The sequence below is a fragment of the Taudactylus pleione genome, unplaced genomic scaffold (assembly GCF_031769625.1).
Source record: "Taudactylus pleione unplaced genomic scaffold, aTauple2 ptg000378l, whole genome shotgun sequence".
Lineage (NCBI taxonomy): Eukaryota > Metazoa > Chordata > Amphibia > Anura > Myobatrachidae > Taudactylus > Taudactylus pleione.
In genome coordinates this window covers 2,093,884-2,119,824 of record NW_028284779.1, presented here as the reverse complement: position 1 = coordinate 2,119,824, position 25,941 = coordinate 2,093,884, and the positions used below count along the sequence as shown (strand labels likewise).

The 25,941-nt window shown below is 49.8% G+C and overlaps 1 protein-coding gene across 7 annotated transcripts in view; it reads right to left on the bottom strand.

Annotated features, from left to right (window-relative positions):
• Window positions 1-25,941, bottom strand: part of LOC148507930 (uncharacterized) — a 46,305-nt gene that overhangs the window by 14,493 nt on the left and 5,871 nt on the right. For 2 of the 7 annotated variants that reach the window (XM_088445313.1, XM_088445314.1), the window contains exons 2-4: window positions 6,367-6,417; window positions 3,580-3,630; window positions 386-442 (exon numbers count right to left, since the gene is read on the bottom strand). In XM_088445313.1, the coding sequence (XP_088301439.1) occupies window positions 386-442; window positions 3,580-3,630; window positions 6,367-6,385 (127 nt within the window). In that variant the 5' untranslated portion in view covers window positions 6,386-6,417. Of the gene's footprint in view, window positions 1-385; window positions 443-3,579; window positions 3,631-6,366; window positions 6,418-9,565; window positions 9,824-25,941 lie in introns of those variants that run through there. The other 5 variants (XM_088445310.1, XM_088445311.1, XM_088445309.1 and 2 more) reach the window with 5 other exon arrangements.

Here is a 25,941-nt window from a genome sequence, read left to right as displayed (position 1 = left end):
GTTAGGCACCCCCCCGGGAGGGTTAGATTTAGGGTGCGGGAAGGGGGGGGGGATTAGGTTTAGGCACCCTCGGGGTGGTTTAGGGTTAGGCACCACCCAGGAGTTTTAGGGTTAGGCACCCCTAAGGGAGGGTTAGGGGTGGGGGCGTAGGGGACGGTTAGTATACTTACCTGCCCCAACGGGATTCTGATATGTCGGGCTTCCAGCGACGGAATTTCACACAGCAGCTGAGTAGCCGTCGGGATTTCATACCCCACCCCACAGAGATAGTGCCCTGGTGAGATTAAAAGCAAATGCCATAGCTCTTTGAGTCAGCAGTGTTAACCACTCTGCCACCATATCCCCATGTTTTAAAGACACTAGAGAAACAACAATCTTTACGTACATGACTCCAGGCTGCTGCCGGCACTTTTCATCTCTTGAGTGTTGGACTTGGTCTGTTCTGCAGAAAGGAAAGAGAGTACGTGGTGTGATAATGGACATGAGATGCAGCCAATTTAGAAATTGCTGACTTTGGGCCTGATTCAGAGCCGGACGCAATTAGCGCTCGCTCGTCCTGAAAATAGGGGTGGCTATTCAAATGAACCGTTCGCTGTTTGCGGTCTGTTCACGCCTCTAGGTCTGAACGAGCGAACAAAACTTGCGGTCGTTTTTTTGGAAACTACGCCCCCTGGCCGCTCGCATCCTACGTAATGTCCGCTAATTATTAGATTAATCGAGTACATCGAACAGGGTATGAGCTGCTCGCTATTCTTGTGGTTGGTTTTTGCTACCACAATTTTGCGAGCAGTTCTGGCTTAAGAAAAACCCAGTGACGTGGTCAATGATGCTGCTGTCTTAAATATGCACGCCCATAAAACGCCCGTTTTTGACCTTTAAGCCCGCCTGCAATCGGATCTCCACTCCTCGTTTTCAAGCACCTTCCCCTGTTACCACCCACATACGCCTCATCCTGTCACTCAAATTAGCAGGCATTCGCTATTTTGCGAGCACATGAATTTCGGCCGCACTGACTGGTTCGCGCATGCGCATAACGATCCGTACGCATGCGCAGTTGGGCAAACATCGCTCGGAGCGAACGAGCTGCTGCTTACGAGTGGCTCTGAATCAGGCCCTTTATTTCACTACCTATTGTGTTACTGGCAACATATCATGTTGTGATGAAGGCACAGTATATAGGTGAACTCTGTGGTCATCAGGACTACTGTAACCTCCTCCTATCTATCCTCCCTGATTCCCACCTCTCGTCACTCCAATCTGTCCTCAATGCTGCTGCTCGGCTCATCTTCCTCTCCAGACGTTCTACATCTGCTTTCCCTCTCCTTCCAGCCCTACACTGGCTCCCCTTCCCCTTCAGAACCAATTCAAGGTTCTTACACTCCCTTACAGTACAAAGACCCCACCCAATCCTTTCCCATTTACATCTCAGACCTCATCTCCCTTAACACTCCTGCCCGCCCACATCGCTCAACAAATGCATGCCGCCTCTCTTGCCAACTGATTACTTCACCACATTCCCGCCTCCATGATCTCACCTGTGCTGCTCCCTACCTCTGGAACTCTCTCCCTCTCCCTATCTTCAAACTCTCCATCTCTCCACAAATCTTCAAACAGTCTCTCAAGACCCACTACTTCATCATCTCCTTCCAGGTCTCATCCTAACCCGCTGCTACATGCTCCTTCCTCACTATCTACCCCATCTGTGTCACCCCTGTCTGTCTATCCCTCGCCTTTTAGAATGTAAGCTTCTCACGAGCAGGGCCCTCTTCCCTCATGTGCTTCTCCTTCCCTTAGTCATACAAACATCTACTCCTAACTCCCCACAAGGGCAGCTAACACTTGGTTGCTTCACCCTGCTGCTTGTTGAGTGTTATGATCGCTAACGCAGCAATGTTTATAAACTTTGACCTGCATTGTTTCGTACTGTAAAGGTGCGTATCCACTTGTAGATCTTGGAACGACAGAACGATTACAACATTGTAATCATACAGTTGTTGCTTATCTCCTGTAGTGGCTACACTGAACGATATGTCATTCAGTGTAGGCACCCTCCCTCATCCCCAAACATGCCCAATCTGTCGTTATCGGCAGATTGACTGGCATGTTCAGGCGATGATTGATGTCGGAAGCGACCAGCGGGAGCGCGCATTGCTGGTCGTTACTGACATTATACTGCCCGATTTATGCACGATTACTGAGCGATTGAACGATAACGATGTTGTTATCGTTCACTTGCTCATTCATATCTGCATGTGGACACGCGGCTTAAGTTACTGTTTTGTTGTTGGCTCATTTGTTTATGTATTTTGGAAGGCGCTGCAGAACCCTTGTGGTGCCATATAAATAAAGGATAATAATAACAACTGTAGTATGGAATGTATTATTCTAAGTAGGTTCTATTATTACAGACCCCCTTTACCTATTGTAACGATAGTTAGCAGATTATTAGTACACTACTGCAATACCCATTGAATGTATGAACTTTGCTTCACGTAGAGGTGAGTGTGACACCACAGTGTTCCTGCACGATACTGTGTGTGACAGGTGCCTCACATGTTACCATTAGGATGCTTGGATATTGGGCGTAATACATAGATGGACGCTATAGCACGGCCGCTGTTTCTTTGTACGCTGTGCTAAAATAGGCAAAAGCCGCAGGAGGCATCTTAAGTGAAAAGTCGCCCACTGCCGGTTTCTCTGATCCACTGCTGATTCCAAAGACGCTGCATCGGACAAACTACATGGACACGAGCCGGCGCTGAGCAAATGGTGGCGGCCATTTTCCCGGTGACTCTGTGTATTGCTCAGTACTGCTGCTCCCGGGAAAATGGCACCTGTGTCTGCACTTAGCCAGAATCTACTGCACCCGCGTCCGCCGGGTACCGCTGGAGAGAGGAGAGGGCCCATACTTAGTCTGCACACTGGCCCCCCTCCTTTCTTTAAATGCCCCTGCCTGGGGGTTTTCACAGGTAATTCGATGCTGCACCCTCAGTTGCAGCAGCGGATCACGGAAGCCGTCAGTAGGCGAATATTTACACAAGATGCCTCCTTCAGCATTAGCGTATTTACACGCAGCAGCTGTGTCCTAAGACTCTGAATCAGGCCCATAAGTAAATACACTTTAAAGTAGAGTAGCCTGCAGCTGCGGTCAGGGGCATATTTATAATGGGTGCAGGGTGGGGGGGCCCGCACCGCACATCCTGTACTCATATTATACTTACCTCTCCGGAGTCCCACGTCGGCGCCGGTACCTGCGCTGTAAAAAATGGCTGGAAAATGGCCACTGTGGCCATTTTCCCGTAGTTTGCGCATGCGCAGTACCGGGAAAATGAATGCTGCGGCCATTTTCCCGGTGACCTGCGCATGCACTATAGACTTTGGGCATACTCTAGTGCCCAGAGTCTATAAGTGCGACGCTGGCCGCGCACCGCTCATTGTGCTGCCGGCCGCAGGACGGAGAGGAGGGGGGCTCGTGACGGAGGATGCACACGGGCCCCCTCCTCTCTTGAAACGCCCCTGGCTGCAGTATAGCTATTATTATCTTAGCTTAAATCCATTGCTTATGTCACATTTTTTTACCTTCTGCATCTGTACATTCGCTGTATGGTTCCGAGCAATCCATCTCCTGACCTGTGCAATACAGGAGATTATCATTTAGACACTCAGCCAAACAGAACACCATCATTTAACGCCCATGTTACTCAATGATTACGAGCGTCATTCAGAATTGCACGTGGGTCCGATTGCGTCTACCGGGTATGATCAGACCTCATACACGACCCTACCGAACATACCCATCCTTGTATATTTTAGCCCGATCCTGAGTTGGACGGAGCTTGTGTGTTTCTTCATGTCAACTGGTCGTACGCTCAGGAGAGAACCGTCTCATGGGAGAGTTGCGGTTGTGCTGCCTGAGGGCCTGAGTCAGAGATGGACGCTATAGCACAGCTAAAATATGCAGAGGCTGCAGTAGGCGTCTTAAGTCACTGCCGGCTTCTGTGTGCCGCCCAACGACACAACATCGGATCAAATGCATGAACATCGGACATCTGAGTAACCCTCATGTTACTCAGAATATGCAGCAAAATCACCAGGCTGGTCCAAGGACGCAGCCACTGGTTTCGGCATGCCCAGAAAAAGGGGCCGACACGCCCCCCTTTTTCTGGAACGCTTCCTATCGCCGCCCCCCAAAGGCCAGCAGCAGCTCCTGCGCATTCGCAGATGGATAAACACTGCAGATTTACGTAAATATAGAATTTGCATAAATCTCTGAATTAGGCCCAGAGTTACGCCTATTATGATTATGATATTATGGCTGCTGTCATGTACGGGAAAAGTGAGGCCGTGTGATGTATAGACACTAAGGGCCGTATTCAATTAGTTTCGCACCCGCGATACTTTTTCGCAATGCTGCACTTTTTGCTGATTTTGAGTGTTTTAGCCGCAGAAAATTATAGTGCGCGCCCCCGCTATTCACCGTATTCAATTCCAAGTACGCAAAAACGTGTCCCGGCAAAACACTAACAGGTGAAAAGTGTTGGCAGATTTGGGGAAATCAGCCTGACACCCCCAAAAGATGCAGTAACATTGGGGATCAATGTAGATGCCCCGATTAGCCCTACTGAAGCTATTTGGGGTACTTAAGCATTAAGCAGGTTTTTTTTTGAGAAAATAAGTAGTCTTGTCAAATTTGGGGTACTTGAAAATGGGCACAAGCATGGTTAAAAATTGCTAAAGTCAAGTTTTAAGTGCTGCAAAAAACGCACCTTCAGCAAACACCTGCAATAAAAAAAACACCTCCCCCATAATATCAGACCCCCCAAAAGTCTATCTCACTAGTTTTTGCATTTGTACCCCCACTTTGTACTTTTTTGCTCCCTTATTCAAAGTGCATTTTTGGGTGTTTCTCTTTTTTTTTTTTTTTTGCATTTTTGTGACGCAGTTATCCTTTGGGGGTCTGTCCAAAGGGTGTAAAGAGGTTTCCGCACCTTTGCACCCCAAAACCGCAATTCAGCACTTTTCCTGCCGGATATTCATAGGCAAAACTTTTTCGCCTATTACATTGCATTGACTTTCCGTGTTCACGAAAAGTCTTTGCAACTGAATACGGCGAAAAGTTTCCACCTGGCGAAATGACGTAATCCGCAATACTTTTTCGCAGATTACGTTTTTTTGCCGCTAATTGAATACGGGCCTAAGATGTAAGTATAGTCGCATTAGCATACAGTTTGTAATCCTTCCGCATTCCGAGTAGTGCCACATTTGGACCTGCGTAAAACTCCGACTCTGGGCCTGATTCACAACCGATCGCAACTGCGATTGCTATGCTAATCCATTGTGATCGCTATGCCATCGCAGCACTACATAAGGATGCCCACTTTACCTTAAATACATCCGTAAAGTTTAGCAAGACTGCAAAACCATCGGTACAATTCGCAGTCTCACGCACACTTGCACAAGGTCAGAAATGACTCAGAAATTGCTAACTTCATTGCACACTATGGGCCTGATTCAGGCCGGATGCTATTTGCGCTCCATCGTTCAGAAAAAGGGGCTGGATATTTAAATAGAGCACTCGCTCTTTGCGGTCTGTTGATGCCTCTATGTCTGAACGAGCAAACGAAACATGCGCTCGCTATTTTGTAAAGACGCCACCTGCCGCTCGCATCATACGTCATCTCCGCTATTTATTAGATTAATCGAGTACATCGAAAGGCATATGAACTGCTGCTTTGTCGATGACGCTGCTTTGTTAATTATGCACACCCTTAAAATGCCCGTTTTGACCGTTTGGCACGCCTGCGTTCGGATCACCACTCCCCGTTTTCAAGCACCTTCCCGTTACCACCCACAAACGGTACATTCTGTCAATCAAATTAGCAGGCATTTGCTATTTTGCGAGCACACGATTTCCGACCGCACTGACTGGTTGGCGCATGCGCTTTACAACCCATACGCATGCGCAGATGTGCGAACATCACTCGGAGCGAACGAGCGGCCGCTTACGAGCGTCTCTGAATCAGGCCCTATGAGTACAGAAGCTGCATAGGGCATTGCAATGGATAATTTATACACACCCCTGTAACGGCGTTCAAAAGCACTGGCACGCCTGCGTTCTGCAGACCACCCTCCCGTCACCACCCACAAACAGTACTTCCTGTCAATCACTCTGCGATGGGTTTGAGTAGTCACTGCGATTGCAGTTCCGATCTCAGTGGCCGGTATATGCATGCGCAGAATGCAACAACTGGCCAATTGCGTGCGTAATTGCAGTTGTGATCAGTAATGAATCAGTCCCTATATGGCCTATGGCTGCACCCGCATGTTTTTCTTTGCTTTAATAAATTATATAATGTTTTCACATACTGGAACCCAAGCTGCTCATTTCCAGGGAATTGTTGGTTTCTTCTGGGAGGTCTGTAGATAAAAATGGAACAATGCCACGTGGTCAGTATGGATGGAGACAGTGCACTTACCTGTACTGGTTGGAACATACTAATTAAGCTGGGTACACACTGGAGCGACGGGCATTCTTTCCAACAGTGGAACGAATTCCCTTGAACGGGGATTGCCTGTACACACTTGAACGAGATAATGAACAGCGATCACTGGCCCTGATTCAGAGCCGGACGCTCTGAAAGAGCGCTCGCTCTGACTCTGGGCGTTTTTTTTTTTTTTTTGTGCAGCCTCCTGGCCACTCGTATAGCTGTGGGTGACCACCCACAGCTATTGCTAGTGGCCAGGATTATGGTCGCGATGGTCAAGACTGGTCTCGTGGACGCAAGCCCCAGAGAGCTTCTGGTTGTGATGTCAGTGGGGGCCGCCCACAAACGGTAGGCATTCGCTTGGGAACGCCTCCATTTGTGAAGCCACCCCCCGGCCACGCCTACCAAACAGGGCGAGCTGGTCACTCACCGTCGACAGCTCGCCCCCTTTTGTGCGAGACCCGGAGCGACAGAGCACCCGTCGCTAGCCGGGTCTCGCGCATGCGCACAACGGAGCCGGCTCCATCGTGCACATGCCCAGTGGGCAAACATCGACCCAGTTGCGAGTGCTCAGCGCTTGCGACCGGGTCTGAATCAGGCCCACTGTTCTGTCCTTATTAACATACCACAGGTTGCTAGCGATATTGCTAGGTTTGATGTGCAGCACATCAAACCTAGCGACCACGGGAGGGCTCAATCACCCATACACACCAAGCAATGCAGGCGATTTGTCGTTACGAAACGGCAAATCAGTCCGACATCGCTCCACTGTATACGCAGCTTAACTGGTTATTTCTAATCGACCATTAGGTCTTATGGCCCTCATTCAGAGCCGCTCGTTAGCGGCAGTACGCTCGTTCCGAGCGATGTTTGCACATCTGCGCATGCGTACGGTTTTTAGTACGCATGCGCGAACCAGTCAGTGCGGCCGAAAATCGTTGGTACGCAATATAGCGAGTGCCTGCTATTTTGAGTGACAGAATGAGGCGTATGTGGGTGGTAACAGGGGAAGGTGCTTGAAAATGGGGAGTGGAGATCCGAACGCAGGCGTGCTTAAAGGTCAAAACGGGCGTATTATGGGTGTGCATATTTAAAACAGCAGCGTCATTGACCACGTCACTGGGTTATTTTATAGCCAGAACTGCTCGCAAATTTGTGGTAGCAAACACCAACCACAAGAATAGCGAGCAGTTCATACGCTGGTCGATGTACTCGATTAATCTAATAAATAGCGGACATGACGTAGGATGCGAGCGGCCAGGGGGCGTTTTTAACAAATAAACGAGCGTATGTTTTGCTCGCTCGTTCAGACTTAGAGGTGTGAACAGACTGCAATGTGCGTACGGATCATTTGAATAGCCACCCCTTGTTTTTAAACGAGCGACCACAAATAGCGAACGGCTCTGAATGAGGGCCTATATTCTATAGTGTAAGTATATGATTAGAAATTATACAGGACTTCTGTAATCACATCAGCAATAAGGCCACATGTAACGTAAGACACTGGAGATGTACTAAGCCTTGAAAAGTGATAAAGTGGAGAGAAAAAGTACCAACCAATCAGCTCCTAACTGTCACTTTACAGGCTGTGTTTGAAAAATGAAAACCAAATTCAAGAAGTGTAGAAATCACTTCTTGTAACCCCTGGGGGATGTAGTCAGCATCCCGGCTGACATGATGCAGACGGTCTAAATACTGGCGCCGGAAGCCCGACAGCTGTCGGAACCCCAGCTTTAGAATACCTACTGTCAGCATCCCAAGTAAGTATCGAGGGTTTGGGGGAGGATTAGGGTGCAGGGTTAGGGTTAGGCACTAGGAGGAGGGTTAGGTTTAGGGTGCGAGGAGGGGGGGTTAGGTTCAGGTCTAGTGGGGGAGGTTAGGATTAGGCACCAGGAATGGAGGGTTAGGGTAGGGAGAGGGGGAGGGTTAGCATACCAACCAACAAGTATCGATATGTTAACTCTGTCAGGATTTTGACCGCCGGGATCTCGACTGGCGGCAACTCATACCCAACCCACTCCTGGCGCTATAGTTTTATATAATTCAGTAAAGTTAAAATACCTGCTCCAGAGAAATAAAGTCTTGCTAGGACTTAAACATATATAAATAGAATACAATAACAGAGTGTACAAATAGATGTACACTTTTTTCTCTGCGCTGCTATATTTACTAGTTAATTCAAATATATAATATATATATAAATATGTAAATAAAAATGCTCCTTAATAAGGAAACAAGTGAGGCTCAGGGCCTGATTCAGAGCCGGACGCTCTGACCAGAGCGCTCGCTCTGAATCAGGGCCCTCCTACCTAAAAATGGAGCGGCCTCTTGGACGCTCGCATAGCTGTGGGTTACCACCCACAGCTTATGCGAGCGTCCATGATGATGGTCGTGATGGTCAAGACCATCGCGACCATCGGGCTTGCGACGAGACCCTGCGGTAGGGTCTCGGTGACCGCAAACCCTGGAGTGATTTTGGCTCTATCAGAGCCAAAATCACTCCCACTGACATCACTAGTGATGTCAGTGGGGCCGGACCCAGACGGTAGGCGGTCCTATGGGAACGCGTCCGTCTGGCAGCCACGCCCCCGGCACGCCCACCAAAGGGGGCGTGCTGTCAGTCACCATCGACAGCACGCCCCCTTTGGTGCGAGACCCATAGCGACAGCTTGGCTGTTGCAATGCGGATCTCGCGCATGCGCACTACGGAGCTCCCTCCGTCGTGCGCATGCGCATTAGGGCACCATCGACCCGCTTGCGAGCGTCCTACGCTCGCGAGCAGGTCTGAATTAGGCCCTCAGTTCATTAAAGAAATATATATTTGCACAATTTTAATATAACATACTGTATAACTGATTCACACGACCTAATAAAATCTGATAGAATTAGAATTGAAAAAAGTTTAAACCAAATAATACATTGTAACTTTCAAAACTTATATACTGTATCTATTTGGTTCCGTATACAGTATGAGTCAATACTCAGGTGATAAGAAGTGTGTTATATCCACATAGTTACATAGTCCAGCAGTGTCTACTAAATAGTGTCAATACCTCAGCAAGAGCAAATGGTATAACTACCTATGTAGCGTTGAAGCATCTGTGGTAGCTGGTATCAATCTCTCCTGCAGTGCAATGCAGTCTGTATGGGAGAGCCGGCAGTGTCTGCCTGTGGTAGAGGTTGAATAATTAATAGGCTTTGCTGCAGGTGAAATTAGATATCCTGACCCCAATAATATGGAGGACTTGGTGGATGGCTAGTTCAGCAGTTGGTTAAGGTACTGTGAATAACTGGCCAGTGTAGTTAAACACCAGTCATGATCTGTATATCCAATCTGCGGGTGTGGTTCAACACTTGACGGGTGCGTGCAACCTCAAGCACACCTGTGGGATGGAGGGAGTCTGGAGGAAGATGAGGCTGGAGATGTAGTAGGTAGAAGAGCGAAATATAATTCCCCTCCAAGCACTATTTGGCTGGGGGGGGGGGACTGATCATCATGGGGGTGGGGTTAGACAACAGGGTCTCTTTTGTCACTAATGGGGTGGGGGGTAATGCTAATGGGATCTATTGTCACTGGGGGGGGGTCTATTCTCAGTGCGGGGGTGGTAGGTAATTTTACAATGGGGGCCTATGGATGGATATGGGAGATGCGAGACAGCCCTTAGGCATATATATGTATTTTTTAAATAAACATTTACATTTATTTTTGCCTTTATACTTTAAATTTGATTAAATACAAAAATGTTTTTGACAATTTACAAGTAAAATTTTTTTTAAAAAATCAGTGGGTGGTTTCTAATGCAGCATCTACTGATTGGTTGAGAGTGTCTTACCCGATCAGTGCTTCACCATTCTGTAGTGCAGCGACCCACGTGGGAACTGTCAGGTAGCGCTGTACAGCGTGTCTGTGGGCTCGGGTGACTGCGTTTTTTTTTGCAGTTTTTTTTAAGAAACTGGACATCTACATGGACAAGGGGGCCGAGCACATCCAAGGAGTAGGTAAGTACAAAGTGTGAGTGTGTGTAATCAGAGCCGTAACTAGACTTTTTGGTGCAGTGTGCCAGAGAGAGCATTGGCGCCCTCACCCATTTTTTAAATAGGGACATAAGATGCACCTGAAAAAGGGCCATGGCCTCAAGGGGAAGGGCCAGGGAAGAGATAGGAGTGGCCAGGAGATGCTGGGGATAAAAGAAGAGGAAGCTACAAGTAAGAATGATTATAAACAGGAAAATTGACAGGCCCAAATAGCGCCCCCTGCCCTGCGGTGCCCTGTGCCATGACACAGGTCACACTACCCTAACTTTGGCCCTGTGTGTAATATAGGGACGTGCAGTGTGGTTTACACACACATATATAGCACAGATTTCCCCCCCACACAGATCCCCCTCACACATATCTCCCGTTAGCACAGAAAATCCCACCTAGCACAAAAGATTTCCCCCGCAAACACACACAGATCTCTCCACTAGCAGAGAAGATCCCCCACCTTTTTCTCCTTGTGCGTTTTCTGCATATTCCATTTTCATCCCTCTTCAGTACTGATGCTGGACGAGCCCACTTCACTTTAGACCTAACCCTTCCTGGACTGGTCACCTAATCTTCAGTGGTGTCCATCAGAACTCAAGGCTTGCCCCATAGTGAGGCATGCCTCCCCATAGTGAGGCATGCCTCCCCATAGTGAGGCATGCCTCTATTAGCTCTTTTTTTTATTGTCTGCTTCATGGCCCAGCCCCCAGCTCCAGGCAGTGTCTGAGCTATCAGAGGTGAGGTTGAGCTCTTACTGCCTCATCTCTTCTGATTTTTGCCTATAAAAACGATCTGAATAATACAAAAAAGATATTTATAAGTTATAAGGGGCGTCTGGAGAGAGAGGTTAGAGAGAGACAGGAGAAAAGGAGAGAAAAAGCAGTAAGTGAGGAGCAATAGGGGGAGTTGTGTATACTGTGGGCCTGAGGGCCTGATTCAGACCCGCTCGCGAGCGATGAGCGCTCGCAAGCGGGTCGATGTTGGCCAAGTGCGCATGCGCACGAGGGAGCCGGCTCTGTCGTGTGCATGCGCAAGACACGCATAGCGACGGGCAAGCCGTCGCTATGGTTCTCGCTACAAAGGGGGCGTGCTGTCGATGTTGAGTGACAGCACGCCCCCTTTGGTGGGCGTGCCGGGGGCGTCGCTGCCCAGACGGAGGCGTTCCCATGGGAACGCCTACCGTCTGGGGCCGGCCCCATTGACGTCACAAGTGATGTCAGTGGGAGTGCTTTTGGCTCTGATAGAACCAAAAGCACTCCAGGGCTTGTGGCAGACGAGACCCTACCACAAGGGTCTCGTCGCAAGCCCGATGGTCGCGATGGTCTTGACCATCGTGACCATGTTTTTGGCCGCTCGCTATAGCTGTAGGTGGTCACCCACAGCTATGCGAGCGGCCAGGAGGCCGCTCTAAAAAAAGAGAGGGAGGGCACTGATTCAGAGCGAGCGCTCTGAAAGAGCGTCCGGCTCTGAATCAGGCCCTGATTCAGTAAGGATTGCAACTGATAATACGCACACAATCAGTCAATTGTTGCACACTGCACATGTGTATGCATCTCAGTGTGGCAACCAGCCATTGCAATCGCAGTGACTACGCAGACCCATCGCAGAGTGATTGACAGGAACTGCCATTTGTGGGTGGTGACAGGGGGGGGTTGGTGAAACGCAGTTGCTTGGGTGTGCATAAATTAGCCACTGCAGAGCCTGAGCACTCATAGCGTGCGATGAAGTTAGTGATTCCTGAGTAAGGTCAGAGCTTGTGCAAGTGTGCGTGAGGCTGCGATGGTACTCGGTTGTACCGATGGTTTCGCAGTCTTTCTAAGGATTCTAAGGATGTGTGTAAGGTAAAATGGGCGTCCTTATGTAGTGCAGCGACGGCATAGCGACCGCAATGGATTAGCATATCATCGCAGTGGAACTGTGTGTGTAATCGCTATTGCAATCGCAGTTGCGATCCTTGCTGAATCAGCTGAAAGTTATGCAAATCCCTACAAGCCCCTTCCCTTGTGTACATCCGTGCTGCCAATTGCGCTAAGACTGAAGCGCCCACGATCAGTGTCCATGCATGCTGAAATACTGATTGGTGCATCCTTAGACGCCACCATCAGTAGCACCATCAAAACTTGCCCCAAGCCTATGGCAGGGGCAGTTTCCCTGTCTGTCTAAATTATTTTCCGTTTTCGCAGTTGAGCGATTATGGGCACCTGCGTCTGAGTCGCACTGCGCATGTCTTAATAGACATTACCACACCCAGGGAGTATTTGGGGGAGGTAATGGGGAGTGGAGACAATGAAAGCAAGGAATAGAGGGCCTGATTCAGAGCCGCTCGCTCTGACAGAGCGCTTGCTCTGAATCAGGGCCGGGCTTTTTTTTTTTAATCGGCCTATTGGCCGCTCACATAGCTGTGAGTGACCACCCACAGCTTTTGCGAGCGGCCATGATGATGGTCGCGATGGTCAAGACCATCGCGACCATCGGGCTTGCGACGAGACCCTTGTGGTAGGGTCTCATGGCCGCAAGCCCCCAGAGAGATTTCTGCTCTAACAGAGCCGGAATCTCTCCACTGACATCACGAGTGATGTCAGTGGGGCCGCCCACAAACGGCAGGCGTTCTCACTCAACATCGACAGCGAGCCCCCTTTGGTGCGAGACCCGGAGCGACGGATTGCCCGTCGCTATCCGGGTCTCGCGCATGCGCACGACGGAGCCAGCTCCGTTGTGCGCATGCTCTCTGGGCCACCATCGACCCGGTTGCGAGTGCTCAGCGCTTGCGACCGAGTCTGAATCAGGCCCAGAGTTCCGGCGTCTCAATTCCTATGGCCATAGACTCACTCAGGACTGCAATAATTGAATGGTCTGCGTCCAATGATGCGACATTTTACGCAGACGCTTGGATGTGCCGCAGGTGGGTGCCTCAATACAGCTCCCGGCGGCAGAGACATTTGAATATTTTGGCATAACAGCTGCCTCAGCTCATGTTCACTGCACCGCAATGCATCGCGCCGCAACGCCACTCCATTCCACTGTCGACCTGGTTCCTGGACCTCAACTCCTGCCTCCCAGATCCCAGCAGCAGTCGCAGCTGAGTTGCTGCTGCTCTGGAGGCTGCTGTGGGCGGCTATGGACGCTGTTCCAGTGTGCGGGGGCCAGGCATACTGGGTAAGGAACATCAACAACCTCAGGTAAGTGTTCCCATCCCTGTGTCTACCCCCTTCTTCAGCCCAGTGTCCCTCAAACCCCCACCATCTCACTGACCCCCTCCCCAATCTCAGTGTCTCCCCCTTTCCTCCACAGCCAGCCCCCTTCTCACTGCCCCACCTCTTAAAAACCCACAGCCAGCCCAGTAACAATGCCCACCCCATTGAGACCAGTGTTCCCCCTTTAAACCCCCAATCTGACTACCCTTCCTTCCCATCCAGCCCAGTGCACCCCCATCTTACTGTTCCTTCATCTAGCTCAGCAGTGTCCGTCTAATATATATCACTGTCTCCCTCCCCCCCAGCTCCCCCCCCAAACCAGCCCAGTGTCCTCCCTCCCTGTGAACAATGCAGCCACCACTTTATCACCACCCCCCCTTTATCATTTGAACCACCGGGTTGGGTACAGGATGCCGGTGATCTGGATCCTGGCAGTCAAAATCCTGATGCAAGTAGAGTTAGGATACTGACACCTGTCGGTCGGCATCTTAACCCCCCCTTTCCCTACCCCTAACCCTCTGTTCCTGGTGCCTAAACCTAACCCTCCCCCCCTAGCGCTTAAACCTAACCTCCCCCTCCCCACACCCTAAACCTAACCCTCCCCCCTTAGTGCCTAACCCTCCCCGTAGTGCCTATTAACCAACCCTAACCCTCCCCCTAACCCCACTACTTACCTTCGGGATGCTAGCACCGAGATTCTGACAGGTGCGGGTTTCCGGCACCAGCATTCTGGCCACCGCAATCCCCACGGTCGGTATTATGACCGCAATCCAGACCTCTGGTAGGAATAGAGAAAAAGGCTGGAAGACAATGATCTTCAGTGAAACACCAATTCTAGAAACCATATATACAAATTAGGGGTGAGCGGGTTCGGATTTCTGAAATCCGAACCCCCCCGAGCCCCCCCGATCCGAGTCCGATCCGAGTCAGGCTCGACTTTTCCCGCCTGACTCGGATCTGACATCGAGGCAAAACGTCATCATCCCGCCTTCCGAGTCTCGCGGGTTTTGGATCCTATATAAGGTACCCGCGTCGGCGCCATTTTCTCACTCGGCTGTGGACAGTGAAGAGGGAGGGTGGGAGTTAGTGCTGTGTAGTGTAGTGTAGTGTAGTGCTGCTGTTGTCCACTACTTCAAAGTCCATAGGGGCTGGCTGTGTTGTGCTGTGCTGCTGTTGTTAATAGGGGCTGTGTCCACTACTTCAAAGTCCATAGGGGCTGGCTGGACTGTGTTGTGCAGTCAGTTCTCCATAGGGGCTGTGTCCACTCCAAAGTCCTGTGCAGTGTCCCAGTCCTAAAGGGGTGCTGTAGTGTTGTCCAGGGGGTGCTCTGTCCATCAGGGGTGCTCCCCCCAAGTGCTAAAAAAATAATATATTTTCTGTGTTTGTGAATTGTGTGCGCAGTAGCCGCACGTGCATCAACAAAGTAGTGCCAAGCGTGCGCCTGTGTCATAAGTAAAGGGCCGGCTGGCTTGACCGTTAAGGGTGCTGTAACCCCCGAAAGTACACTCCAGTCCAAACCAAAAAAAAAATTATTTTCTGTGTTTGTGAATTGTGTGCGCAGTAGCCGCACGTGCATCAACAAAGTAGTGCCAAGCGTGCGCCTGTGTCATAAGTAAAGGGCCGGCTGGCTTGACCGTTAAGGGTGCTGTAACCCCCGAAAGTACACTCCAGTCCAAACCAAAAAAAAAATTATTTTCTGTGTTTGTGAATTGTGTGCGCAGTAGCCGCACGTGCATCAACAAAGTAGTGCCAAGCGTGCGCCTGTGTCATAAGTAAAGGGCCGGCTGGCTTGACCGTTAAGGGTGCTGTAACCCCCGAAAGTACACTCCAGTCCAAACCTAAAAAAAAATTATTTTCTGTGTTTGTGAATTGTGTGCGCAGTAGCCGCACGTGCATCAACAAAGTAGTGCCAAGCGTGCGCCTGTGTCATAAGTAAAGGGCCGGCTGGCTTGACCGTTAAAGGGTGCTGTAACCCCCGAAAGTACACTCCAGTCCAAACCAAAAAAAAATTATTTTCTGTGTTTGTGAATTGTGTGCGCAGTAGCCGCACGTGCATCAACAAAGTAGTGCCAAGCGTGCGCCTGTGTCATAAGTAAAGGGCCGGCTGGCTTGACCGTTAAGGGTGCTGTAACCCCCGAAAGTACACTCCAGTCCAAACCTAAAAAAAAATTATTTTCTGTGTTTGTGAATTGTGTGCGCAGTAGCCGCACGTGCATCAACAAAGTAGTGCCAAGAGTGCCCCTGTGTCATAAGTAAAGGGCCGGCTGGCTTGACCGTTAAAGGGTGCTGTAACCCCCGAAAGTACACTCCAGTCCAAACCAAAAAAAAATTATTTTCTGTGTTTGTGAATTGTGTGCGCAGTAGCCGCACGTGCATCAACAAAGTAGTGCCAAGCGTGCGCCTGTGTCATAAGTAAAGGGCCGGCTGGCTTGACCGTTAAAGGGTGCTGTAACCCCTGAAAGTACACTCCAGTCCAAACCAAAAAAAAATTATTTTCTGTGTTTGTGAATTGTGTGCGCAGTAGCCGCACGTGCATCAACAAAGTAGTGTCAAGCGTGCGCCTGTGTCATAAGTAAAGGGCCGGCTGGCTTGACCGTTAAGGGTGCTGTAACCCCCGAAAGTACACTCCAGTCCAAACCAAAAAAAAAATTATTTTCTGTGTTTGTGAATTGTGTGCGCAGTAGCCGCACATGCATCAACAAAGTAGTGCCAAGCGTGCGCCTATGTCATAAGTAAAGGGCCGGCTGGCTTGACCGTTAAGGGTGCTGTAACCCCCGAAAGTACACTCCAGTCCAAACCAAAAAAAAAATTATTTTCTGTGTTTGTGAATTGTGTGCGCAGTAGCCGCACGTGCATCAACAAAGTAGTGCCAAGCGTGCGCCTGTGTCATAAGTAAAGGGCCGGCTGGCTTGACCGTTAAGGGTGCTGTAACCCCCGAAAGTACACTCCAGTCCAAACCAAAAAAAAAATTATTTTCTGTGTTTGTGAATTGTGTGCGCAGTAGCCGCACGTGCATCAACAAAGTAGTGCCAAGCGTGCGCCTGTGTCATAAGTAAAGGGCCGGCTGGCTTGACCGTTAAGGGTGCTGTAACCCCCGAAAGTACACTCCAGTCCAAACCTAAAAAAAAATTATTTTCTGTGTTTGTGAATTGTGTGCGCAGTAGCCGCACGTGCATCAACAAAGTAGTGCCAAGCGTGCGCCTGTGTCATAAGTAAAGGGCCGGCTGGCTTGACCGTTAAAGGGTGCTGTAACCCCCGAAAGTACACTCCAGTCCAAACCAAAAAAAAATTATTTTCTGTGTTTGTGAATTGTGTGCGCAGTAGCCGCACGTGCATCAACAAAGTAGTGCCAAGCGTGCGCCTGTGTCATAAGTAAAGGGCCGGCTGGCTTGACCGTTAAGGGTGCTGTAACCCCCGAAAGTACACTCCAGTCCAAACCAAAAAAAAATTATTTTCTGTGTTTGTGAATTGTGTGCGCAGTAGCCGCACGTGCATCAACAAAGTAGTGCCAAGCGTGCGCCTGTGTCATAAGTAAAGGGCCGGCTGGCTTGACCGTTAAAGGGTGCTGTAACCCCCAAAGTACACTCCAGTCCAAACCAAAAAAAAATTATTTTCTGTGTTTGTGAATTGTGTGCGCAGTAGCCGCACGTGCATCAACAAAGTAGTGCCAAGAGTGCGCCTGTGTCATAAGTAAAGGGCCGGCTGGCTTGACCGTTAAAGGGTGCTGTAACCCACAAAGTACACTCCAGTCCGAACCAAAAAAAAATTTATTTTCTGTGTTTAGCCGCACGTATATATCAAATCGATATAACATAAATGGAGGACCAAACTTTCTCCGATAAAAATAAAATAGAGAAAGATCAAGAACCACTTCCTCCTAGTGCTGAAGCTGCTGCCACTAGTCATGACATAGACGATAACATGCCATCAACGTCGTCTGCCAAGGCCGATGCCCAATGTCATAGTAGAGGGCACATACAATCCCAAATGGCAAAGTTCAGGAAAATGACCTTGAAAAAGACATTTAAATCAGCTGAAGAGAAACGTAAACTTGCCAATATGCCATTTACGACACGGAGTGGCAAGGAACGGCTAAGGTCGATCCCTAGTATGTTCATGACTAGTGGTTCAGCTTCACATGACGATGGAAGCACTCCTCCCACTAAAAAAATCAAAAGAGTTAAGCTGGCAAAAGCACAGCGAAGAACTGTGCTTTCTAAGAAGATATCACAAATCCCCAAAGAGAGTCCAAGTGTGGTGGTGGTTGCGATGCCTGACCTTCCCAGCACTGGACGGGAAGAGGTGGCTCTTTCCACCATTTGCACGCCCCCTGCAAGTGCTGAAAGGAGCACCCACAGTCCACTTGCTGATATGCAAATTGAAGATGTCACTGTTGAAGTACAACAGGATGAGGATACTGGTGTAGCTGGCGCTGAGGAGGAAGTTGGCGAGGAGGATTCTGATGGTGATGTGGTTTGTTTAAATCAGGCTCCGGGGGAGACAGTTGTTGTCCGTGGGATGAAAAAGCCCATCACGGTCATGCCTGGGCAGAAGACCAAACATTCCACCTCTTTGGTCTGGCAATATTTCTATCCAAATCCGGACAACAACTGTCTTGCCATATGTACCATATGTAAAGGTGAAATAAGTAGGGGTAGGGACGTCAACCACCTAGGAACATCCTCCCTTATACGGCACCTGCAGCGCGTTCATAAAAAGTTACTGTCAAGTTCAGAAACTTTGGCTAAGACCGTAAGCAGTCCAGGGACACCTAAATCCCGTTGTCCTGTTGTATCCAAGCGCCTGCAAACCACACCGTCAACTCCCTCCTCGTCAATTTCCTCCTTAGTCAGGATCGGAAGTAGTCCTGCAGGCCATATCACTGGCATGACTGACTCTCCTATCCGGGATTCCTCCGGAGGATCCTGCATTGCTACGCCTACTGCTGCCGCTGCTGCTGTTGCTGCTGCTGCTGGGAGTCGTTCATCATCCCAGAGAGGAAGTAGGAACACCACTACTTTTACTAAACAATTGACCCTCCAACAGTCCTTAGCGAGGAGGATGAAGTACGACAGCAGTCATCCTGAAGCAAAACGTATAACTGAGGCCTTGACTGCTATGTTGGTGTTAGACGTGCGTCCGGTATCCGCCATTAGTGCAGTGGGATTTAGACAATTGATGGAGGTAGTGTGTCCCCGGTTCCAAATCCCGTCTAGATTCCACTTCACTAGGCAGGCGATACCGAGACTGTACAGAAACGTCAGAAAAAGTGTCCTCAGTGTCCTGAAAAATGCCGTTGTACACAATGTCCACTTAACCACGGACATGTGGACAAGTGGAACAGGGCAGACTAAGGACTATATGACTGTGACAGCCCACTGGGTAGATGTATCACCTTACGCAGCAACAGCAGCAGCGTCACCAGTAGCAGCATCTCAGAAACGCCAGCTCGTTACAAGGCAGGCTACGCTGTGTATCACCGGTTTCAGTAAGAGGCACACCGCCGACAACCTCTTAGAGAAACTGAGGGAAATCATCGCCCAGTGGCTTACCCCACTTAGACTCTCCTGGGGATTTGTGATATCTGACAACGCCACCAATATTGTGCGGGCATTACATCTGGGCAAATTCCAGCACGTCCCATGTTTTGCTCACACAATAAACTTGGTGGTGCAGAATTTTCTGAAAAGCGACAGGGGCGTGCAGGAGACGCTTTGGGTGGCCCGAAAAATTTCTGGCCACTTTCGCCATTCAGCGACTGCGTGCCGAAGACTGGAGCGCCAGCAAACACTCTTGAACCTGCCCCGCCATCACCTGAAGCAAGAGGTTGTGACGCGGTGGAACTCAACCCTCTATATGCTTCAGAGGATGGAGGAGCAGCAAAAGGCCATACAAGCCTATACATCCACCTATGACATAGGCAAAGGAGGGGGTATGCACCTGACTCAAGCGCAGTGGAGAATGATTTCCGTGTTGTGCAAGGTTCTTCAGCCCTTCGAACTTGCCACACGTGAAGTCAGTTCAGACACTGCCAGCTTGAGTCAGGTCATTCCCCTCATCAGGCTTTTGCAGAAGCAGCTGGAGAAAGTGAAGGAGGAGCTAAGACGGAGCGATTCCGCTCGGCATGTGGGACTTGTGGATGAAGCCCTTCATTCGCTTTGCCAGGATTCCAGGGTGGTCAATCTGTTGAAATCAGACCACTACATTTTGGCCACCGTGCTCGATCCTAGGTTTAAAGCCTATGTGGTGTCTCTCTTTCCGGCCGACACAAGCCTGCAGAGGTGCAAAGACCTGCTGGTGAACACACTGTCAGCTGAAGCGGAACGTGACACGTCAACGGCTCCTTCTTCATTTTCTCCCGCAACTGGGGCTGCCAGGAAAAAACTTAGGTATCCTAAGCAACCCGCTGGCGGTGATGCAGGGCAGGCAGGACCAAGTTTGGACATCTGGTCCGGACTGAAGGACCTGGCAACAATTTCTGACATGTCTACTGTCACTGCATATGATACTGTCACCATTGACAGAATGGTGGAGGATTACATCGGTGACAGCATCCAAGTAGGCATGTCAGACAGTCCATACCTGTACTGGCAGGAAAAAGAGGCAATTTGGAGGCCCCTGTACAAACTGGCTCTATTTTACCTGAGTTGCCCCCCCTCCAGTGTGTACTCCGAAAGAGTGTTTAGTGCAGCCGGGAACCTTGTCAGCGAAAGGCGTAGGAGGTTGCTTCCACAGAATGTGGAGAAGATGATGTTCATCAAAATGAATTATCAGCTCTTCCAGGGAGACCAGCCTCCAGAAGGTACAGAGGGACCTGTGGTGGTGGATTCAAGTGGGGACGAGTTAATACTTTGTGAGGATGAGGATGTACACACTGAAGAGGGTGAGGAATCGGTGGATGAGGAGGATGAGGATGACATCTTGCCTCCGTAGAGCCAGTTTGTGCAGGGACACATTAATTGCCAGCTTGTTTTGTGGGGGCCCAAACGAACCAATCATTTCAGCCACAGTTGTGTGGCAGACCCTGGCGCTGAAATGATTGATTTGTTAAAGTGTGCATGTCCTGTTTATACAACATAAGGGTGGGTGGGAGGGCCCAAGGACAATTCCATCTTGCACCTCTTTTTTTCTTTGCATTATGTACAGTTTGGGGCCTAGTTTTTCTAACTGCCATCCTGCCTGCCACTGCAGTGTCACTCCTAGATGGGTCACGTGTTTGTGCCGCCCACTCGTGTCGCTTAGCATAGTCATCCAGCTACCTCGGTGCAACCTTTTGGACATAAAAACACTATTGTGAGGTGTGAGGTGTTCAGAATAGACTGGAAATGAGTGGAAATTAAGGTTATTGAGGTTAATAATAGCATAGGAGCAGAAAAACCTACAAATTCTGTGATTTTAGCTGTTTTTATGCTTTTTTTCAAAAAAATACAGATCCAAAACACAAAACCCAGAACCCAAAACACGGAAGGGTGGTTTTGGCAAAACCAATCCAGATCCAAAACACGAAGAAAGATCCAGATCCAAAACCAAAACACAAAACACGAAAAGTGGCCGGTGCACACCCCTAATACAAATAGTACCCAATTAGCAAATATATTTTACTAATATAAAATTGTTAGATCAGAGAAACTTAAATTTTTCCCTGACCCCAAACTTCTGTTACTATGTATTATCTGGTTTAACCTCTATTGCATTATGATGATGTTTGCTTTATTCCTAGGCAATCAGGCGGCTTCCGGACCATGTGATCTCCTGCATGAATAGTGAATACTGACACTGCCTGTCCAGGGAGGATCAATTTCTTCTAAGGTTCCCCCATTGCAGAGAAACCACAATATAGGTAAGGTGTATTTTTATTTAGTACACACAAAAAATAGTATAGATTTTTTTTTTTTTAGACATTTCACCCCCCGGCTCTGCTTGGTCTAGTAGAATAATGATACAGGCGATCAGCACTCACAGAGTAGGGAATAATGTTTATACCATTAGCTGCTGCCTCGGGAAGTGTCCCAACTTCCTTAAAACAAATGAAAACAAATTAAGCTGGAGGGAAGCGATCTGTGGTATCTATATGCGTAGAGATAACAGGTGTGCAGTGTGTTTTAAATGTACTCGGATATATATATATATTATAAGGGCACAGTCGTGCCCTTATATTAAGGCTGCATCTAAAAAAACTGATTTCTTCATAGAGAATTATGGAGGGGGGGCAGGGTGTTCAAGGGGCTATACCTCAAAGGTATTATAGGTATGGATCTGAAATTTGGCATGGCCGGGTAGAACTGTCACTGGGTGCTGCATGCCAAATTTCAGGGCAAAAACATAAAAAATGATGATTTGGGAGTAATCTAAATGCTCCAACTGTCACATTTTTCTGACATTCTCAATTAGGACCACTTTTGGCGCCCGCCTGGCAAAGACGCCGGAAGTCCTAGTGGGAGGCAGCCATAAAAAAGAGCTGACACAGGCTGCGGCCCACTATGTGAAGACGTCGAAGCCCTGGCGGGTTGGCGCCCGCCAGATGAAGACGTCGAAGCCCTGGCGGGTTGGCGCCCACCAGACGAAGACGCCGGAAGTCCTAGTGGGAGGCAGCCATGAAAAAGAGCTGACACAAGCTGCCGCCCACTAGGTGAAGCAGTCAAAGGCCTGGCAGGATGGCGCCCACCAGGTGAAGATGCCGAAGCCCTGGCGGGTTGGCGCCCACCAGGCGAAGACACCAGAAGTCCTACTGGAAGGCAGCCAAAAAAAAGAGCTGACACAGGCTGCCGCCCACTAGGCGAAGACACCGAAGCCCTGGCGGGTTGGTGGACGCCAGGCAAAGACGCAGGAAGTCCCAGTTGGAGGCAGACATGAAAAAGAGCTGACACAAGCTGCTACCCAATAGTTGAAGACATCGAAGTCCTGGCGGGTTGGCGCCCACCAACTGAAGACACCGAAGCCCTGGTGGGTTCGCACCCGCCAGGCGAAGACACCAGAAGTCCTAGTGGGAGGCAGCCACAAAAAAGAGCTAACACAGGCTGCCGCCCACTAGACGAAGACGCCGAAGCCCTGGCGGGTTGGCACCCGCCTAGCGAAGACACCAGAAGTCCTAGTGGGAGGCAGAAAGAGCTGCCGCCCACTAGGGGAAGAGGCCTAAGCCCTGGTGAAGACCTGTAAAATGAAATATTACAATATTAAAGTGTGTTGTGTTATTTTAATATTATTTTTACAGGTGGACTACAGGTGGCAGTGGGCCCTAATACCCAGCATGCTGGTACTTGCGGTTTTCCAAGTACCAGTATGCAGGGAGGCGTGCCGGGACCTATAGTTTACCTGTAGAAGAAAATATTCTTTAAAATGCACCACATCACACAATCAACCTGCCACCCATTGCCCAGGGGTGCTGGGGATAGCCACGGGCTATCAGCCTAGGCCTGGGGTGCCCTGAGGAGGGGGATCCCTTTATTGGTGGGGTCTCCAGCTCCTCAGGGATCCCTGGCCTGACTAGCAGTCAGAGTTGGTGTTGTGTCTGGGGGGCTTGGTGAAAGGGCTCCCTTGGCTGTGGCATCAGATCCCCATTAGAAATAGTCCGGTACTGGTCCTGGAGAATACAGAGGGGGCCTACTCATTTTTTTCCCCTGTATTTCCAGAACCAGGACCGGATTAGAGCCCAGTGCTGGTTGCACTTAAATACGGGGGAACCCTATGTCATTTGTCCCCTGTATTTAAGCACAACCAGGAGTGGCTGCCTGTGTTTAAAAAAAAAAAGTAAAATGGCGTGGCCCTTACCCCCAAAAAACAACCAGCATCGGGCTTTGGTGCCCCAGTACTGGTTGTGCTAAATACAGGGGACAAACAATGTAGGGGGCCCCCGTATTAAGCACAACCAGCTCCAGGCTTTACAGAACCAGTCCTGGTCACCAAAATACAGGGGACAAATGACATAGGGGTCCCCCGTATTCAGCGCAACCAGCACTGGGCACTGAGCCGGTCCTGGTTCTGGAAATACAGGGGGAAAAAATGCGTAGCCCCCCTGTATTTACCAGAACCAGCCCCGGACCTTTTCTAGTGGGGGGGTGATGCCACAGCCAGGAGAGCCCTTTCACCGGGCCCCCCAGCTGAAGCATCACCCCTGACTGCTAGTCAGCCCAGGCTGGGGATCCCAGGGCATCCCAGGCTGATAGCCCAGGGCTATCCCCGGCACACCTGGAGTGTTGGGTGTCGGGTTGATTGTGTAAAGTGTGGTGCAAGTAAAGTTAAAATATTGTCTTTTGCTGTGGAACTGCAGTTCCCAGCAAGCCTCCCCCGCATGCTGGTACTTGGAGAACCACAAGTATCAGCAAGCGGGGCATTATGGGCCTGCTGGTACCTGTACTTCCACAGCAAAAGCAATATTAAAAAAAACACACAACACACACCTTAGAAATGTAAAATTGTATTAGAACAACATACATGCACACACACGTCTTCACACATGCACACTCTATCTCACATACTCACCTAGTATCCCTGAAGCCAATCTGTCCTCTTCTCCAGTAGGTAATCCAATGGGGAGTACCTGTAATAATAAATATTCCATACTCACCTCTTCCTATTTATTTATTAACAGTTTCTTATATAGCGCAGCATATTCCATTGCGCTTTACAATTGTGAACATTAAAAGAACAAAACTGGGTAATAACAGACAGATATATAGGTAGGAAGGTCCTGCTCGCAAGCTTACAATCTATGTGTGGATCAGGTCCTCTTCACACAATCCAGGGTCTTCGAGAAAAAAAAAACAAGATACCCGGACCCTCGCCCATTAGTAGTGTTCTCTAAGAACACTACTACCCGAATGACAGCTCCGCCCGGCATTTCAGTTCAGAATTCCCAGTGCGGAGCGCTCATTGGCTAAGAGAGGCGAGCTTTCCGTCCTTTCAGCCAATGAGCTGTTCTCACCGTTGACTTAAATGGTGAGAACCAAGCATGCCCTTTTCAAAAATGGCGCATCAGCTCCATTTTTTAAATTCAAAGATGGTCACAGCTCGCGTCGTCATCGCCCCGCCCACCTCGGCTGGCTTATATACAGCCAGTGCGAGGTCCGGCCACTCACAGTCCATCAGCCGGGAGACAGCAGAAGAGCTGCTGAAGACAGAAGACGCCGTGTAAGCCCTTGATGGGCGGTGGCCGTGCAAAGAGCTGAAAGGCCACCGCCATCCAGGTGAACATGCCGTTAAAGTCATGGGGGAAGCGGCAGCCATGAAAGAGCTTAAAGGCTGCCGCTCCCCCAGTTGAAGGTGCAGCTAAATAAAATAATTTAAAAAACTGTGGGCCTGATTCAGACCCACTTGCAAGCGCTATGCGCTCGCAAGCGGGTCGATGGCCGGGCAGTACGCATGCACGAGCCCCGGAGTGAGCGAGAAATCCCTCGCTCTGGCGCTCGCATCCAAAAGGGACGCCTGTCGATGTTGATTGACAGCTCGCCCCGTTTGGTAGGTGGGCCGGGGGGGGGGGTGTGGCTGGCCAAACGGAGGAGTTCCCGAAGGAACGCCGGCCATTTGGGGGAGTCCCACTGACATCACAAGTGATGTCAGTGGTGAGCTTCCGGAAGCTCACTGGGGCTTGCAAAGGCCGAGACCCTACCACAAGGGTCTTGTTGCAAGCCCAATGGTCGCGATGGTCAAGCATCTGGCCACTCGTTAAAGCTGTGGGTGGTCACCCACAGCTTAGCGAGCGGCCAGGAGGACGAACAAAAAAAAAACATGCGGCCACCCTGATTAAGAGCGAGCACTCGCTTTTTGCGAGCGCCTCTGAATCAGGCCCTGTGTCTATTTGTTTAATTTTAATATTTATTTTGCAGGGGTACTATAGGTGCCAGCAGGCCCTTAATGCCCCGACTGCTGGTACCTGTGGTTCTCCATGAACCACAGGTACCAGCTCATGAAAGAGCTTAAAGGCTGCCGCTCCCCCAGTTGAAGGTGCAGCTAAATAAAATAATTTAAAAAACTGTGGGCCTGATTCAGACCCACTTGCAAGCGCTATGCGCTCGCAAGCGGGTCGATGGCCGGGCAGTACGCATGCACGAGCCCCGGAGTGAGCGAGAAATCCCTCGCTCTGGCGCTCGCATCCAAAAGGGACGCCTGTCGATGTTGATTGACAGCTCGCCCCGTTTGGTAGGTGGGCCGGGGGGGGGGGGTGTGGCTGGCCAAACGGAGGAGTTCCCGAAGGAACGCCTGCCATTTGGGGGAGTCCCACTGACATCACAAGTGATGTC